The 17,817-nt window shown below is 40.9% G+C and overlaps 1 protein-coding gene across 10 annotated transcripts in view; it reads left to right on the plus strand.

Annotated features, from left to right (window-relative positions):
- Positions 1-17,817, plus strand: part of nfixa (nuclear factor I/Xa) — a 139,390-nt gene that overhangs the window by 28,043 nt on the left and 93,530 nt on the right. For 2 of the 10 annotated variants that reach the window (XM_088418531.1, XM_088418537.1), the window contains exon 1: positions 17,009-17,701. The exons of the other annotated variants lie outside the window; for them this stretch is intronic. Coding sequence is in view for 1 of the 2 variants with exons in the window: in XM_088418537.1 (XP_088274663.1) it covers positions 17,699-17,701 (3 nt within the window). In the remaining variant the exon portion in view is untranslated. Of the gene's footprint in view, positions 1-17,008; positions 17,702-17,817 lie in introns of those variants that run through there. 10 annotated transcript variants of the gene reach the window in all.

The following is a 17,817-nucleotide window of genomic DNA, read 5'->3' on the forward strand; positions in this document are numbered from 1 at the left end:
TGCTATGTTGCCCGCTGTTCAGATGTAGCTTTAGTGATTCATTCGACTCATCTGATTTGCAAAAAGAATGACATATTGTATGTCAGAAAAAAGTTGCCTAGCTCCTAGTTGAAAATCGTGTTAGTTCTCAGATCCCGGTGTACCTTACATTACAAGAGCAATGAAGGACTTACCACGCGGTTTGCTTTTACTTTAGCTTTTTAATGATATTTTTTGTGATACCTGCACCGAAATGATCGGCCTCAATGAAGGGTGTTCAGAAAAGAAGAGCTTAAGAAGAAAATGATATACTGCTCTTAGGAAGTTTTTGCACCCGTGTCCATGTTTGTAGCCTAAAAGTAATAATTGCGGGTATTTCGGATGAGAAAGATGTGCATCCAGCATTAATTTGAACCGAGGTATTTGAATGAATTGAGGACTTATTTCACCCCTAGGCGGATATTCTACAAATATATTTAAAAAAAAAAATCATTAGTATTTTTTTCATATTAACACAGTAAAAATGACATGGGCAATTATGCTATTAGGCAAACAATGATATTCTCAAAGGCGACCTGTGATGTTCCATGTTTTTTTTTTTTTTTTTCACTCAGCTGACAATGAGAAACGACAAGTGTCTTTCGTTTATTTGTCATCTGGGCCATCGTAATGGGCAAAAGTGGAATCGAGACCACTCGACTTTTCTTGATTATTGAAGAAGCTTCATCCTTAATCCAAAAGGCACTTCAAGTTTCGAAATGAACGCTGAATATTTTTATAACAATAACAATATTCATTAGTGTTACAAATAAGACTACTAATGTGCGATATGATGCAAACAGTGCAATAATAACCAGACTATTAAGTGTCAAATGAATGTGCCACATGACTACTTGATTGCACACTTAGGAAAGTTGAAACCAGGGATGGAAATAGAGTAATTGATTATTTGTACGCATTTACATGCGAGACAAAACATTATTTCCAGTCCTATAATTCACCCGGAGTAAAATATTTATAGCCGAACAAATTGGACGTTGATTTTAGATCATTTGTCGTATGTTTAAATCAAAACTGCTGTTTCACGCTTTGTCACATGGACTCCTCGGGTTATTTTGCCTATACTGTACTGCTTGTGTGTGTGTGTTTGTATCTGTTGCGCAGAGAGGCCAAGCAGCAGCAGACGCAGCCGTCCACACAGCCCGAGGGAGGCGGTGGCTGAAATATCAAACAGAGCTCATAAATGTAAATGATAAAACTCTTCTAGTTTACCAGCAGCAGATACTCCCCGGTATTATGGAGTAATTCGCAGGAACGCACAATTTCCTTGCTGTAACCGGGGAGGCCAGTCGGTGAATCGGACTTTGTGGAACAAAGTGTGCTGCTCTCTGATCCCCTCCTCCTCCCCTGCTTTCTCTCACTCTGTCTCACTCTCTCTCCTGTCGAGAGCGCTGGCAGCTGGCCAGGGGTGGAAAAATCTATAACCCGTTGCGTAATATCATATCTTTACCTCGACTGAACCCTGTGTAAGATCCACAGTTGTGGCGACAGACAAACACGGCTAAAGGGTGCACTCATGCCTGTGTGATTGTGTATGTCACACTTGCACACAGAAACACACACGCACACAGCAGAGAGCGGGCCTCTGTGCGGCTAGTTAGCGGCACACATCCTCACATTAACAGTATCACACCACTTTGATCAAATGTTGCTGACAAATGCTTTTCGGCATGGAGTGGCGCTCACTGGGTGTAGTTGCATGCCTCCATACCAGTAATTGGAGACACTGTCAATGTTATCTGTGTTTGCGGCAGTTGGAAAAAAAAAAAGCAATATGAAGTTTTTAGCTGTAAATGACATAGCAACACATTGCAAACGGCCCTCCGAAACCAGTCTCGTAAATTTTATTTCCTTCTTGTTTGTAACATTTAAGATAGGAAATTAATTAATTTATAATTTAAAGTCATTCGAGTTACTGTTAGAAATATGTTACTAAAGTGCACAGTATTTGAGGCCTTTTATAAGTGGCCGAGGATTAGCCTCTCATTTTGTTGCTTTTTAAAATTACAATTGCAGGTGAACGTTGGATTTGTAGCGACAGATCAATTATACACATATGCGATCACCTTAAACAGAAAATACATGTCCATATTGTTTTCACTACAGCCCTGCCAGTGTGTAGAGTCTCCATCACAAAAAAATCAGGCTGTATTCTCTTTAATTTTTCACTATCTCTCCTTTTTGCTTCTCGCGTCACTTTCTTTCTCAAAAATTATGTCATGTTTTTGTGGATTCATTTTAAAAAGACGAAAACCAAAACATAGTATCATGTACTTTATGTGGAAATATGACACCAGATACAGAGTGACCTTTTTCTGTTGTAACATTCGAAAATCTGTGCTGAGGAATTACAAACTGCTAATTTTTCCCGATGTCTCTGGTTATCAAAGTTGAATTAACACGTTTGTTGCGGTTTTTACCAGTTAATATGAAACACATCTGCAATTTGATTCACTGATTTCAGTTTCATACTCCTGGCACTAAAAATCCGACCTTTTCGGAATGTTTCCGATTATTTTTACTTTAAGGCCTTACACTTGTGAGATGACGTTTTTTCTTTTCATATACTGTTGACATGAAAATCTTACTTAAAATTAGCGTGCACAATTATCTTAGAACACTGACGGCCTGTGTTTGACGTAATAGGTTTCACTTTAATTTGTTCAATGCAGAACAGTTACAAAATGCCTACAAATAAACTTTATTGTTCGGTTTTGGATCCAGCCCCAAGCCTAGTGGGCGTGACTGCTACACGTGGTCCCATTGGATATGGTTGCGCTCACCAAGAATACTTGATGTGTATCAGGTCCGTGGTTACTCTTATCTCCTAAAGACTCACAAACTTGACCTGCTGCGTGCCCACATTTTGCCGTAATAGGTAAATAGAGACTTGCAGCAATACATCATCAATGCCAAAAGTGTCTAGTCTCATCTCTGGTAATATGATCCTCACTGTCATCCGAATATAAGATCACATTCTGGGGCTGATTCATTTTTGATGGTGGTGATTATGATTATTAAATGGTCTGTAATGGTAATCCTCATGTGCAGCCAAGCATCATGCCTTTGCTGGGAGGCAATTGTTTGTTAATGCGCCAGTGAAACCCAAAACACATACAGATGTGTGTGGGATCCAACCGCAAAGTCTCTGCCATCGCATGCTCCTGCTTGATTTTTACCAGCCGGCTTATGGAAACTTTACAACCGCCTTTTTAGCACCCATGCTAAACTCATTTAGCCGCCTTATGCTAAGCCGCACAGTAAAGTGTGTTAGTGCGGTCGTAGTGGTTTTGGGGCCAGTTGTTGGGGAACAGCTGCACAAGTAAGACTAAGCAGGGTGGGAAAAGGGACCCGGCATCTTTTTCTTCCCCGTTGTGTTGTGCTTTTTTGCATATGTGTGTGTGTCTGTGCAACTGACTGCTGAAACATTTGTGTCGATGGACTCAAAGAAACGGGCCGTAGATGCATACACAGCGGTGTGCCGGTGGCGGGGGTCCAGGCTTGAGGGAAACGTGTGTGTTTAAAGTACACACAGGGCTAATTATGCTGATTTAAGCATTCTTGTGGTCTTCCCAACGGCTTGCGGTGAGTTAACTGGCAAGGGGGGGGGGGGGCAGAAGATAAAAAAGTTCCCGATAGCCACAGAAGGCAGCCTTAAAATGTCGAGAGAAGAGGTGGCAGCAGGCCTTAACGTAGAGGAGTATGTTGCCCCAGACGCTGATACAAGTGAGGAAAAACATACACTGCCCAGATATTCCCCCCTCCTCACTTGAGGGTAAAGCCCGTTCTGCGTATTTATTTTTATATTCAGATGTTATGGATAGCTCCGGGAAAAGGCTGTCCCTTTTCCCAGCAAGGGGAATTAATACTGTTTGAATGTTCTCTCCAGAGTCTAAAAGGATGAATTTTGCAATGGAGTTTGGGAGGTTTGTAAGTGAAAACCTAACCACCGCTAAATAAACAAACTAGGCTTGATTAAACCGACCCTTGTTTGTTGACTCGGTGTCCTGGCCTGCATGTGGACACCTGTCTCTCCTTTTTATTTTTTTTAGATGTACATGTATGCACCGCGGCGGTAACGAATGCACACTGCGAACAAAATTAAAGAAAATATACACAGTAGGCAGCAAGGGCAACAAAATTAGATGGTCACAGTGTAACCCGCCACTTTCTCCAACTGGGTTACTGTACGTCTACAGTATATGTATATCGTAAATGTTTCCAGGAGTAACACTAACTGCGGTTCCCCTGGTGGGATACAACCAGAAATAGTTATAGACAACCACAGCGGGTCCTCCAGCTGGTACTCTATGCGGATCCATGAAACTGTTCAAGGGGAAATCAAGTCAAAGATTTGCGGCTTCACAAGTGTAAACACTGCATTCCGATTCATATTTTATATGTGGAATGTGAATTAAGCAGCAAAATCCAAAATCTCAAAGTGGGTAATTGGGGCAAGAAAACTTGAGCCCAGAACAACTGCGATGTCATTTTCAGTCATGGCAAGTGTCCCGCTGAAATTGATTAAAAACGGGTGGATTCTGCTTTTCATATTGCACATAAGTATGCAATTCTGATAATAATGCTGCCTGACAAGTGAGAGATATTGTAAAGAAAGTGTTAGAGTTGAGTTCCCTTTAACGTTGTTCAAACAAAAATAAGAAGGGGGAAATCATCCAATCATTATTCCAATGTGTATAGTTTACAATATTTGGCCCATGATGAAAACTTAAAATTCCAAATCAAAATGGCGGCTGGACAGCTCAGTCCAAAAGAATGAATTCATAGAGATGCAAAACCTACAGCTCCAATATCTTGTCATAAATTTGAAATGTTATCGCAATTGTTAAAAACGTTTTTCCCCACATGTAATGAATATTTAAGACCTTTTATCTTTATTATTTGTTAATTAATTTGGCTACAACTTGGGAGTCCCTGTCTCATAATTTCCATCAAATCAGATCACAATTTCATTAGTGAGCGGTATCATTGTGCATCGGTAGTCGCGAGCATCACACGTATCGTAAATGTGTCAAAGTGTTGGCCGTGTATCAAGATTTATAAAGTGCATCCCTGCCTCTTTGATTCACATTGAGGCACGTCAGCTGTAATGAAGCGTTTACAGTCGAGGACAACTCCTCTCGTAGTATCAATCAAAACCACTGCGGAGGAAGAAAAACGTCTTATATTGAAGCCTCCCGCGGATACAATCTCACCGGACAGATACGATCCTTCCTCACAAGATCACCCGACATGGAAATTCCTATGTGTTCTGCTCTTAAAACAACATGCTTTGCTTTCTGTAACGCCTCTCCCTGTTGTTCTTTTTATTTCGTGTTGCCTTCTATTCGCCTGCACCGTCTCATCTCCCATCTCATTTTGTCATTTAAATCAGCCCAGTTTCCGTCAGCCTCCTCTCCCTTTGATTCCCAGAAGAAGCCGCGGTATTATTCGGCCTATGTTGGATTTGGAAGGCTTAAAAGCTACTTGTACTTCCTACCTGCTTGTCATCCAAAAACCATTCGGCCATGTTCCGACGTAGTCGTCCCTAAGCGAAAATGTTTGGTGTACACACTATCGGTTTCTTTGGCGATGCGAAGGAATGCTAATGTCTCTTAACCGCATTATAGCCCATGGAGGAAGCAAAGGCTATCTGCAGAATCAAAACTCTGGGTTTTCTCCGCCCCTCAGATTTAAAAAGTGTGTAATTTGGATTTTCCTCTCTAACAATAGTGTCGTTGTATTCAGGACTATATTTTTTTTCCGGGAGGCGCAAGCACCAACAACAGATAAAAGGGGCCACATTTTCACTCGATTTATTTTTACAGGCATGTTAGATAAAAAATCAGATGCATTAGTAGTGCAAATCCTGAAAGAATTCTAACAGGATACAATCAGGGCTGGGCCATGCCCTCTCTGACATGTGGCAGTGGAAAAAGGGAGCGAGGGATTTGCTGGCTTTATTATTAGGGCCTGTGAGTGTTGTTGATGGAGCGGCTCCATACGAGTTGACTCACACACAGAGAGACAGCGGTGAATGCTACACTGAGCAGAGGTGTCAGCCTTGGCTGCTGACTCTATGAAAGGCAAACTCTTAGAAGTGTACGCTTGTGCGATGGTGTATGCGCGCGCGCGCCACACTCAATTGCACGTGTGTGTGTGTGGGTTTTAGTGCTGACGGCCAAGAAGCCTCGGCAGCATCTGACGTGGCAGCTCTCGCTGCTTTCGGTCCAGCTCGCTCCTTCTGGCGCACTTTCCTGTGATACTATCTTTTCATACAATCACATGTTTATAAATGGAGACTGACTGGTGTTTGGGCATTGAGAATTGATAAACACGGCACCATTCATGGGAGAAATAACAGTGCGTCCAAGAAATGTGTTGCAGGTCTAATTGTTTTTTTTAATTTTTTTTTTATTTTAGCAGAAATGCAAATTACAATCACATAAGTGAGTTTACATTTTTGCCATGAAAAAAATAATATTGGCACATGATTTGGCGGGATCTGGAAAATAATTTTATTGAGTTACTGGAATCCTTTATGGAGCTAGCAGAAAAAATTACAAGTTGATCTAATGAGATTTAATTGAGATACAAGCATTTGAACAGTTGATAAGATTTTCTTTTTAATTTAAACTGCTACAGATCTGTAAAAAGATTGCTTTAAGAGTTATGGTCCTGCGTGCATACTGACCAATGATTTCATGACTATTTTTCTTGCCTCTAATTTCTGCCTTTCTTACCAAGAAACATTTAGATCCTCAAAAACTGTTATAGGCATATCCGTCTAATATTGCCAAAGACCAATTGGCAAATTCTGAAAAAGAAATAATTCAGTGGTAGAGTTGAGAGAAATTGTTTAAACTGAAATAATAAGGCCTTGGCACATTTGAGACACTTAATCATGTGCATACAAAAAACAAACCGCAAAGACTTTCCAACATATGAAGTTATATACGCCCGCTTCTTTGTGACAAAGCCTTTTATCGAGGTGGGTTTCCTCTGTTTTTTGTCCCATCATCTACCCATGGCTGTCTCCTTGCGGTGATGCTGAGCTCCTGATGTCTGTGCTTAAGATGGTGGTTTGGGCAGCGAGATTACTTCCCATCAATGTTTTGTATGTGCGTTATTCCTTGCTCTTGTTTTGCTCTGTGATGGTCTAAAACGGGAGCGTGGTGGTTTGAGGACAAACGTTTCTAAAGCACCCTGTCTTTATACATGCGCAGTGGTGAAGGCTCTTTTGTTTCTCGCCCTGCACGAATTTGTCTGCGTACCCAGCGTCTTCCCTGCCCGGCATGCTGCTCACTCTGCAGGGAATTGCAGTCAAAATGGGCAGAGCGACCTTTAACCCCTGAGCTGCCAGCTCAAGACGCGCCGCCCGTCTCCCTTTGACCTAAACACGGTCGAGCTTAGCGGAGATTAAGAGCCAGCTCCACGAGCGCCATTTGAAACGGACACCTTATAACCCTAATGGGATCAAAGTCGGACGAAAAGGCCACTTGGAGCGGGTGCAAAGCCTCCGAGTCAACACGGGGAGACAGACAGGCAAAGGCAGAGTGTGCAGGCAAAGACCCAGCTCATATCATGCCACGGGGAGTGGGCACCGGTTAACCCTCGTGGCGCCAACCCCCAGCAGGCAAGGCTCCAGCTCAAATGATAAGCAGAATTAAATCTGCAAGCTTCAGTGTCCCTGATAGGACGCTCTCACCAACACGGCCTCTCACGCTTGGCATGGCTGCCTCCTCGTCTGCAAAGTTGATTTTCATTCTTTCCTTTGTGCAAACTTGCACATTGTAACCTACATCCGTCAGTGATCTGCAGATATTTCACCTGATACCGAATTAGATGACAAAAAAAACTCATTAGGAACTGAATGAAAGAAAACCAATCTGTTTTAGCAAGGGTGTAAAACTTATTTTTATTAAGGACCACTTTGTACTAATAATGTCTCTTCAAAGGGCTGTGTAATGGTGAAACCAAAAACTAAATAAAGCAAGGAATTTATTACACATGATAAATGAAAATGTTGGTGTTGATTATAGCAAGGGTTATGGAGGTTGACACACACGCGAGCCACATAAAATGATGGAATGGGCTAAATCTGGCCCCAAGCCTTGAGTTTGACACCTGCGTATTGTAGGTGTGGTTTAAATGTGTCAGTGTTCCATTTGTAGTTGCAATTGACATTGACAGTGCTGGCTTTTATGAAAAATAACTTTTATTCTAAAGTTTGTGTTTTCGGGCTTCGAAATGCTGTTATGTCAACGATTGGCAAAAGTGAGCCTCTTTTATTACTATTAGTCACGGTGTTGCAAAACCACGGAGAATTCCGCACTGACTAAAGACTGAGCCGTGCTTGAATCAACGGCGATAAAGAGCTCATGCGGGCCAGTACGACAAGTGGGGATGTGGAGCGGCAAGGCCCTGAGGGATAACAGTAGCAACAATATAATGAAGGCAAAAAGTGTTAGCCAGAGACACTGACTAGTTTTAGGTGAAAGAAAGAAAAAGTGGAAGGCGGGGTGTGCAGACTGAACGTGCGAGGCGGGCACATTGGCGAAGCATTTTTTTTTTTTTTTTAATAAAAGGGCGAGGGCACTCTGCCCGGCTTTTGGAGAGAGGTTGGCATCCCGCCTCGCCCACAGACAGAATGAGGAATAAAAGAATGAAGGGGAGAGAAAGTCTCTCAATAGTGCATCTCTTGTGTGAGGAGACGCAGTCCTTGCCGGCTGCTGCTGCTTATTAGGAAGGGGGGGCCTATTGGCTTTCATTATCTCCTCCATTCTCTCTGTATTAGCTAACTATGAGGCCCGAGACCTCAAGGCCCCCCTGCGCTCCGTGTGTGCTGCCCGTGGCGTACGCCTGTCGGAAGTGTTTGCGGCATGCACTAATACTGGGAAGTGTGAGACCCTCCTGCCCCAGGCAAAAAGCTGACATCCATCCTTTTTCTATACCACTTTTCAAAGTAGGCAGGCCGACTGCAAGGGAGCTGAAAAAATATAATTACCCCCCCCCCAACAATCTATAAATTGATGTCAAGGATTTTTGTTCCCGGGCTGGCAATAAATTATTCGCTGCGATTGATAGCTGTAATTCAAAGCATTGTATGAGTTAAAAGCAAAATGTATTTATTTTGGGTTTATCGAAAAACAGACATATCAGTGGTATGAGCAGCTCTGTGGTGTTATCCTGCCAGTGAATTTTAAAATGTCTAAAATACTTGTTATACAATTGCTGTCAAGACAATAATGAGCGATAAAAGGGAGTCGAGTGTGAAACGTCACACTCCTGCCTATTCTCTTGCCCACGGTCCTCCTTCTCTCTATGATAAAACCTCCAATAAAAAAGGTCTCATCAACGCTGTCTATCCAATTTGTGATGGTGCAGTTTGTAAACAATGTCAACCATTACACTGCCAATTCGAGTTTGAACGGCAAGATTTGATTTGGTCATCCGTAATTTGATTAACATTGAGTCAATTGACACAATATATTTTCACAAATCGGTTTCAAATACAGAGACATATTTCAAGGAAGAGGCATAAAAACAAGAACGGTTGAAATCCAACCATTCAATCCACCATTTTGCTAACTGCAGTTGGAGTAGCGCACCTGATTCTTTCCCACAAACAGGCTGGTCTGATCATATTTTCCTTAGTTTAGCGTGTTCCACGACAGCCTCAGAAATATTCTGCATTCCGGAGGTCCACTCTTTCTGGTTCATTTGTGCTTCTATTGCATTTTTATCAATTTTGGTCAAATATTTCCAAACACTTGCAGCGTCCAAATGGCCGTATGCACTCACGTCATTGTCATTTTCCTATGTTAGTGTGTAGTGTTGTTTATACAGATATAAAATGATACAAATATAACATTTGATGTAAATTCATTTCACTTTGCAGCCCTCCAGTCCTGAGGTATTTCTTGTGTGCATCTTTTCAAACTAGTTACGACCAGAATAGACAAAGCTAGTGAGGCTAACCACTATCCTCATCCACCACCGTCTTATTTTGGTACTTTTACTAGATTCCAAAAACATGTGATTGGCGGTTGGTCCACTTTCAGGTGTCAAATGTCGTTGCGGAGTAGTATAGTCGGCTTGTTGACAACTAGACTGATGGGTTCCACCGCTACTGTCAATTGACGGAACAAAAAGTCCTCCCCAAGTCATGCTACGCTGAACGACGTGTGCATGTTTTCTACAGACAAGTAATGGAATATAAGATAAACACTAGTGCAGGGTTGCCTTTGCGCATTCATTTATACTGCTTATGCATTATGAAACGCTACACCAGCCTGTCTTTTGCTTTTGAAATCTTTGTAATCTGCAGGATTTCTCCACATCGTATAATGTTGCCCAGTTGTGTTTAAAAGAACTGATAACATCGACTCTCAGAGAAACGCGTTTCTTTAATGCGGCGCACTGCTATCTAGATGAAACGTCAGTTTCGCATTACCGCTGGTGAGTGAGCATTTCGCTGTAGTCTGCTTTTTTGGTCGCCACAAAACGTTTTGGGTGTATGGAGTTTTGATTTTCCATCCAGCAAAACCAAAGTCAGAAAATCCCCTATTTATTTAACGGCGGTTGCAGATAAATACAATCAAAATATGGGGGGATATGTTTATAATTAAGTGTATGTGGTGATATTTATGCACAGAAAAACCACACGGGCCTCATGAAAATCTTAGCGGAATAAATCTGGATATATGAAAAATGACGAGGAACATCTTTGATGTGCATTTGTCTTGTCGCGCAAATGTGGAATATTCCATAGCTCAGTCGTGCAGCGGGCAGAAGCCGCGGCTCGCTAACGGTCCTCGTGTCTCTGGAGCTGTTTAAAGTTTTCCCGCCCGCCGCCTCATGCCGCGAATGGCTTCCAGACTTTCACACGTACTAACACGTCGGTGTTTAAAAACGCGTAATTACAAACGATGCACAGACACACTCTTAACATCAATCTGCGCCGATGGGTTTTGAAGGAAGATAGCGGGCAATGCTTTTTCCTTTCTTCCCTGCAGGAGGCTGACAAAAATAGGTTGCAGAAAGTGAAAGTGTGTGGTCTTGACATTAACAACCGATTCCAGAATGTTTCCAAAGGGAGCGTGACGTCAACTTGTGTGTAATGATGATTTCATAACCGTCAGGCTTTTGAGTTTGCAAAGCTTCAAATAAGTTAAAGTTGCCGTTTCATTCGCTAGGTTGCTCCCAACACACCTTACTTTCCTTGCTCTCCTCTCGGGAAGACAACATGGAAATTTTGCTCGGGCCACAGCTGCTTTCCCCCCTCGGTTTTTTTTTTTTTTTTTTTACCAGGAAAAGCTTTCCAATGGTCCAAGGGGCCTGTATTATGTGAAATTATGAGCAGTGAAGAAAAGAAAATATCACCACAGGACTTTTTGAGCCTACATACCAAAGAGGCGGAAAGCCTTCCAGTGCTTCCCTGATATCACTAGCACACTTGTCAATACTGGATATGATTTTGCACAGCAGATGTCAGGGATGAATTCCACTCGTCACATGTCGTGACATGCTGAAACCTTCATCAGCTCGCTTTCTGTGTGTGTGCATGTGTGTGTGTGTGTGTGTGTGAGTGTGCATGCACATACATGTTTATCAAACGTTGATCTCGATCAGGGTTTTATTAAAATGTGTGTGCGTATGCATGCATGCTTGTTTGTGTGTGTGTGTGTGTGTGTGTGGTTGTTTGTGTGCATCTGTTAATTCTGGAAAATTCTGAAAATTTCAGTCTTTTATAACATACTCTATCTCTCTGTGGGTTTGTGTGTTTGCGTATACATATTCTCTGGGTCTGTGTGTGTGTGTATAGAATATATTTTAAAATAATCAGATGAAAATAGTATTTTTTTCAAACTTGTATTGACTTTTTTGATCATTCAATACGATTATATTCCTGTAAAATACAACTGTCGATCACTATCTATCTATCTATCTATCTATCTATCTATCTATCTATATATATATATATATATATATATATATATATATATATATATATATATATATATATATATATATATATATATATATACAGTATATATATATATATATATATATATATATATATACAGTATATATATATATATATATATATATATATACATGATGTATTATTTGTGTGTGTGTGTGTGTGTGTGTTTATTCTGTTAGGGTTAGGGTTATGTTTTTTTAGCTCAATTCATTTCAAATGAAAATTTTCTTTTGTGTTTTCACACTTTCATTTTTAAGAAAAAGGGCAAGATTAGAGATGGAGAGCATGGGGAAGTGGCGTCAATGTGGGGGTGCAGCTTGCAGGATACGTGGCATCACGTCAACTCATCTTACTATCATTCCATTTTGGACTCCTTCCACAAGTTTTAAATGAATGTCTTTGCATATTAGAGCTATATAGACAGCTGTGTGTGGAAGCTGGTCTGGTTTAAATGCAAATAGCGCTCTACAAAAGGCAGTCAGGAAATGTTTAGCGATGATTAAGGTCTTTAAATTTATTTTTATTTCCCCCAAACCACTCTTTTATTTGGAAATTATATTTCAAGAGTGGTAAATAATTTTGAACCTCATCACACTAGGGCAGCCCCTCTCCCATTTTCCATTTTGAATGACACGGTTTGTGAGGATTTTCATTAATGAAGAGCCTAATGTTGGTCAGGGCGAGCGGCAGTTAAGCACGTTGTGTGCCTGGAGGTCAGCGCAAACAATACCAACCATGCATCATTTGGTGAATTGGAAAGCAAACGAGACGGCCGTTAGGCTTACTGTGTGCCCGGAGGTCAGTGCAAACAACGCTATTTCGCATCTAGTAAATTGAACGGCAAAGGAAAAGAGATTATTATTATTTTTAATATTATTATTTCTATATTTTTTATTTGGCAATTTGAATTTGTAAATGTGCATACAAGTTCAATGACAGAGCCTGAAACTATGCAATTTATGGCAGGGCCCTATTCACACCTTACTAAACTTCTTCAGGTGATGCCAAAAACTGGTGTTATTGGTTAATAATCTTGTTTCTGGTAGAATTGTTTGTTTTTTAGAAATTAGTCTGAGTAACAAATATTCCCCACTCTGTCAGTTTTGGCTGCTCCCGAGTGCTTTCTTACTGCTTTTCGAGCTTCCGCCGGGCTCTCACTCGGGAGGTGAACCTTGTCGGGGTGGGAGCGTGGCTCGTCTTGGCTGGCCGGTGGAACAAAGGTCGATATTTAGTGAAACACAGAGCGTGACATACACAGATAATAGGAGCCCTCACATTCATGCCAAGCTACTGATCCACACACACATGCACAGTGGTGATCGAGGCCCTAGACAACTACCACCTGGGCAAACACAGGAAACCCAAACGCGTGGTGGAATTTCAAAATGGCCAAATAATCAAAGTTGAGGTGCATTTGCACTTCTGCATATCTAATTTAAATCACTTGTATGTGAGTGTTTACTTTGTGTGAGTGCAACTTTTATTCTTAAAGAAAATTAAGTACAGTCATGTAAGTATGTAATCATGTAAGTGTCACATTTATGTCATAAAACATCACAATCATGTCGGTTTTAAGAGGCCCAAAGCTAAGGGGAAGGGGAGTAATTGCTTTATTGTGATTGTTTTAGTGGCGATTCTGTCTCATTATGTAGGTATGCACATTTTGCAGACCCCCAAAGCAGTGGCTATGGGACCCGCAGGTTGAATACCATTGGTCTATTGTGTAAAAATGCAGAACTGCATATTTCATGCCATATTGAATGACTGCCAAACAATTTTTATACTTTTTACTAAAGTCCTGATCAAATCCAATAATTGATTTATTTCAAATAAGATTGTGAGTGTTTTTTTTTTTTTTTTTGGGTGCATAATGAGCCCCCTTCCCCTTTTTTTTAAAATTTCATCATACGCAGGATCAATTTGTAGGGTTTAAACTACTAAATCAAATCAAATTAGCAAAAAATAGCAGGGCTTCGCCTACAAAGTATTGGCTGTTCTCTTAATAGAGTACATTATTTCATTAATTTCTTTTGTATTTTTCATCACCATTATTGAGTGAAAAATAGCTTCAAAAATAGACACTCTGTTTAACACCATATTTTACACTTCTCTTGCCATTTCTTTGCTGCCACTCATACTGAAGGCAGGTTATGTAGGCATGCATACACTGGATATAAAAAGTCTACACACCTCAGTTGAAATTTGTTTGCAATAAAAAAAAAAAAAAGAGACTAATCCTAACCCTATTCCAAAACAGTTTCGACTGTAAATGTGCCCTATAACATATGTCGCATTTTTATTTCTATTTAATCATTTAGAGAAAGGAAAAAAAAAACTGAAATAATGAGGTTGTACAAACGTGCACGCCGAACCGTGCACGCCGTAATGAATACTGGAACGTGGCTGTGATTGTATTTCAAACCGTTCAGAATTCTGTCCATTTACTGCTGAAGTTCCAGCCTGACGAAAAACAGCTGCGTGCTTCACTTTAGGTTTGTAGTTATTTTGGTAATGAGCAGTGTTGCGTTTGCATGCAATACTTTTTGGATTTATGGTTGAAAAGTTTAACCTTGCTTTTGGACCATAACAAAATCCTCCAACCACGTGGTGAAATGTCGTCACAAAACATTCCGACTCGAGTCAGGAAAGCCTAAAAGAACAACATTCAGTTGGTGTGATTCAGAGACACTCGAATATCGTGCTATCTTTGTCGTCTCCCGTGTAACCTGAGTTTAAATACGATTTGCTAAATTATTACAAAGAAGAGGTGACGTTATTTGTTGGAAGCTTTCCAAAATGATGTCTATTTTCTTTTATGATTATCATTGTTATTATTTCACAAAAACCTGCTATTTGAACAGGGGTGGCGAGACTTTATTTGCGGGTTACATATGTCGCCGGCTCCGCGTTACACACACGCGCCAGTCAGCACTCCGGGCCTGCCAGCTCGCTACCGACCCAGTTAGCCAAGCAGTCATCCGCCCAGTCAGTGGACTGGACCCTTTGGTCGTCCAGATATTCACAGAGGAAGAGGGCCAGACGAGCGGCGATGGCCGCGCGCGCCAAGTAGAGGACTCTGGCCTTTGTAAGGTGTTCACACACAAACACGCAAGCAGGCAGGCGCTCGGTCGGTCGGTCGGTCCCGTTGCACGGCAGACAGCTTGGCCCGGCGTTGCAATGTCTGGGCCCTCAAGTTTGCCGCATGACAAGTTAGCTGCTCCTCTTGCCGAGATTCCATGTCATGTCTCCTTAATCCCTCGTTGAGTAATAGTATTGTAGGAAGAAAAATTACTGAATGTTCCAGGCTCGGCGAAGGCACTTGGACAATGCATGCCACATTAAAATTAAATAAACTGCGGAACTTTCCACATACTGTTGTAACTTTATTGTCAAATAAGGATTTTTTTTCAATTGTACTATTGTAATCCAAATTCATCTTAAAAAGTGTTCGAGTTTTTTTTTTTTTGCATTAATTTTATGGTTGTTCTAAACGCAAAGGCTTTTTGGGTCACTCTAATAAACATTTCATATTGAATATGATTTGAATAAAATCCAGTTTATTAGAGCTATAGAAATTATTTAATGAATCGATATGTGAGCAATTATCAAATTAATTATAAATATTTACAATTATTTTAAAAGGTGCTTGTTTAGAGCTATTGTTTCACTTAAAATGTGCAAACATTCTGATTTCAGCCTCTCAGCAGTAATTATTCTCTGATTTCTGTAGTCTTTCATGAAAGCAGAGTAATTATCTTCTTTAATATTACCATTTGTTTTTTTTGTGTTTTAAAACATTTAATGAGTGCATCAAGCCCTCTCTTGTGGCATGGCCTAATTATTGTTTAGTTGTTATTTTATCCACTAAACAGTAATAAATAACCAGAAATTGGTTAATAAACAATAATTGGGGAAAACAATGATATTGCAATATAATTCAATGCAAACTGAAATGTATCTGATTTCCCGATTAATAGATAAAATATTCCATGAATTATTTAACCTTGAAATGTTTGATAGTGACTTCCTTAAAAATGTATTACTTTTACTACTACTACTCTTTTTATTGCATGAGATTGAATCTCTTGCAACAGCTACATTATTGTACAGTGTACAATCAATAATTACAATTACCTCTTAATTCAATGACTTATTGTTTGTTGTAGTATTATAAAATTGTTCAACTGAGACTACCGTTATATGGGTCCACAACCAGTGAATTTCAAATAAAGCAAATGCCTTTTGGTCTTAGTTCTTGTAAATATCAATTTATTAGCGTCACTTGACAGTCAAGCGTTCTATGGGATGCAAAATAAGACATTTGCTAAGTGGCTCTTTAAAGCTGCAATATGGACTTGCCTGAATCAGTTAGTCAGTGGGCGCTAATTAGACTAAGTCAATTCAATGTGCATACATTCCACTACCGTTGTGATTTTCAAACTTTGAGGGGCATGCTTTGTTGCATTTTGAAAGCATGTTGGGAGGCATGTGTATGTGTGTGGATATATATTTGTGTGTGTGTGTATGTGTGTTGGGGGGGTGATAGTTATTTTCACCCCCCACCTCCTCGTCTCCTTGTTTGTGTGGCAAATCCGGGAGCAGCTGCTGGTCTCAGGGTCTAGTGGGATTTTTGGGCCTGTGTTTTCTCATGCCATCCCATGCCAAGGTGCTGTAATGTGAGCGGTTAGTGTGGTGGGAGTCTTTGGGGGGGGGCATCCTGAGAAGGGCCGAGGTACAATTAGGGTTCGTGGGGGGAGGGGGCGGGCGATCGACATTTGGCCTCTCGATAGGGCCCACGTAAAATTGCTATATCCTCTGAACTTTGACTTTCCGCACTAGATTGGACCTCGGCTATTTGGTTAGTGACGAAGCTTCGCTTCCTCAGTTACTCGCTCCCTGCCAGCCAGAGTCCCCCCCCCCCCCCCCCTTCCCCCACCACTGCCTCTTTGCCTCTGCCCCCGCCATCGCTCTTCCCTCCCTCCTCGGCGCTGCGAGCGTGCGTATTGGCTGAGTCGCCCATGACTGGGTGCCAAATAGGTGGTCCCTGTGCATGTTGGCACACTCTCAGTCAATGGGTGCAGGAGGAAGAGAGACAAGGCAGTTGGAGGCAAAGAGGGCGAAAAAAGAAGCGGCACTCGGGTTTGCCAGCGGTTGCGCACACTCTTCCAACATTGATTCCGTCCTCTTGTTTTGCCTCTTTTTTTCTCTTTGCTCACTCCCCTGGCCAGCTCTGTCATTCTGCTGAACTCTACCCGCTTTGCCAAGAGTTGCTTTTCTAGCCCCTCAAGATCTTTTTCTACGTTTTTGACAGTTTGATCCACTCATTTATTTGATGCATTTATCCTTGCAGCCTTTTTTTTTGACTGAAGTTGCTGAACTTCTTTACGTTCTCATTCTTTTATGCTTTTGAACAACAACTTTCCTGCTCTTGCTACACTACCTCCTGTGTTGCTTTGCGGGTACTACACCGTGACCTTTGGCTTTTTTTTTCTTTTTTTGTAATGCTTTTTCTTGGAGGGTCTGTTTTCACTGGACAGCTCTCTCTTTCTAAATTGTTTTTTCAAAATGTTTGAACATTTCTACATTACAATTTGAATAGACTAAACGTGCAATTTTTGTAATTTTTCATTTTTTCCAATCTGCGGGGTCAGTTTATGATGAAAGAGCAAAATGGTAACTACCATTTTATTTTTTGCACACACACACACACACACACACACACACACACACACACACACACACACATATATATATATATATATATATATATATATATATATATATATATA

The sequence above is a fragment of the Hippichthys cyanospilos genome, chromosome 7, assembly GCF_059441005.1.
Source record: "Hippichthys cyanospilos isolate Australia breed blue-spotted pipefish chromosome 7, RoL_Hcya_1.0, whole genome shotgun sequence".
Taxonomy (NCBI): Eukaryota; Metazoa; Chordata; class Actinopteri; order Syngnathiformes; family Syngnathidae; genus Hippichthys; species Hippichthys cyanospilos.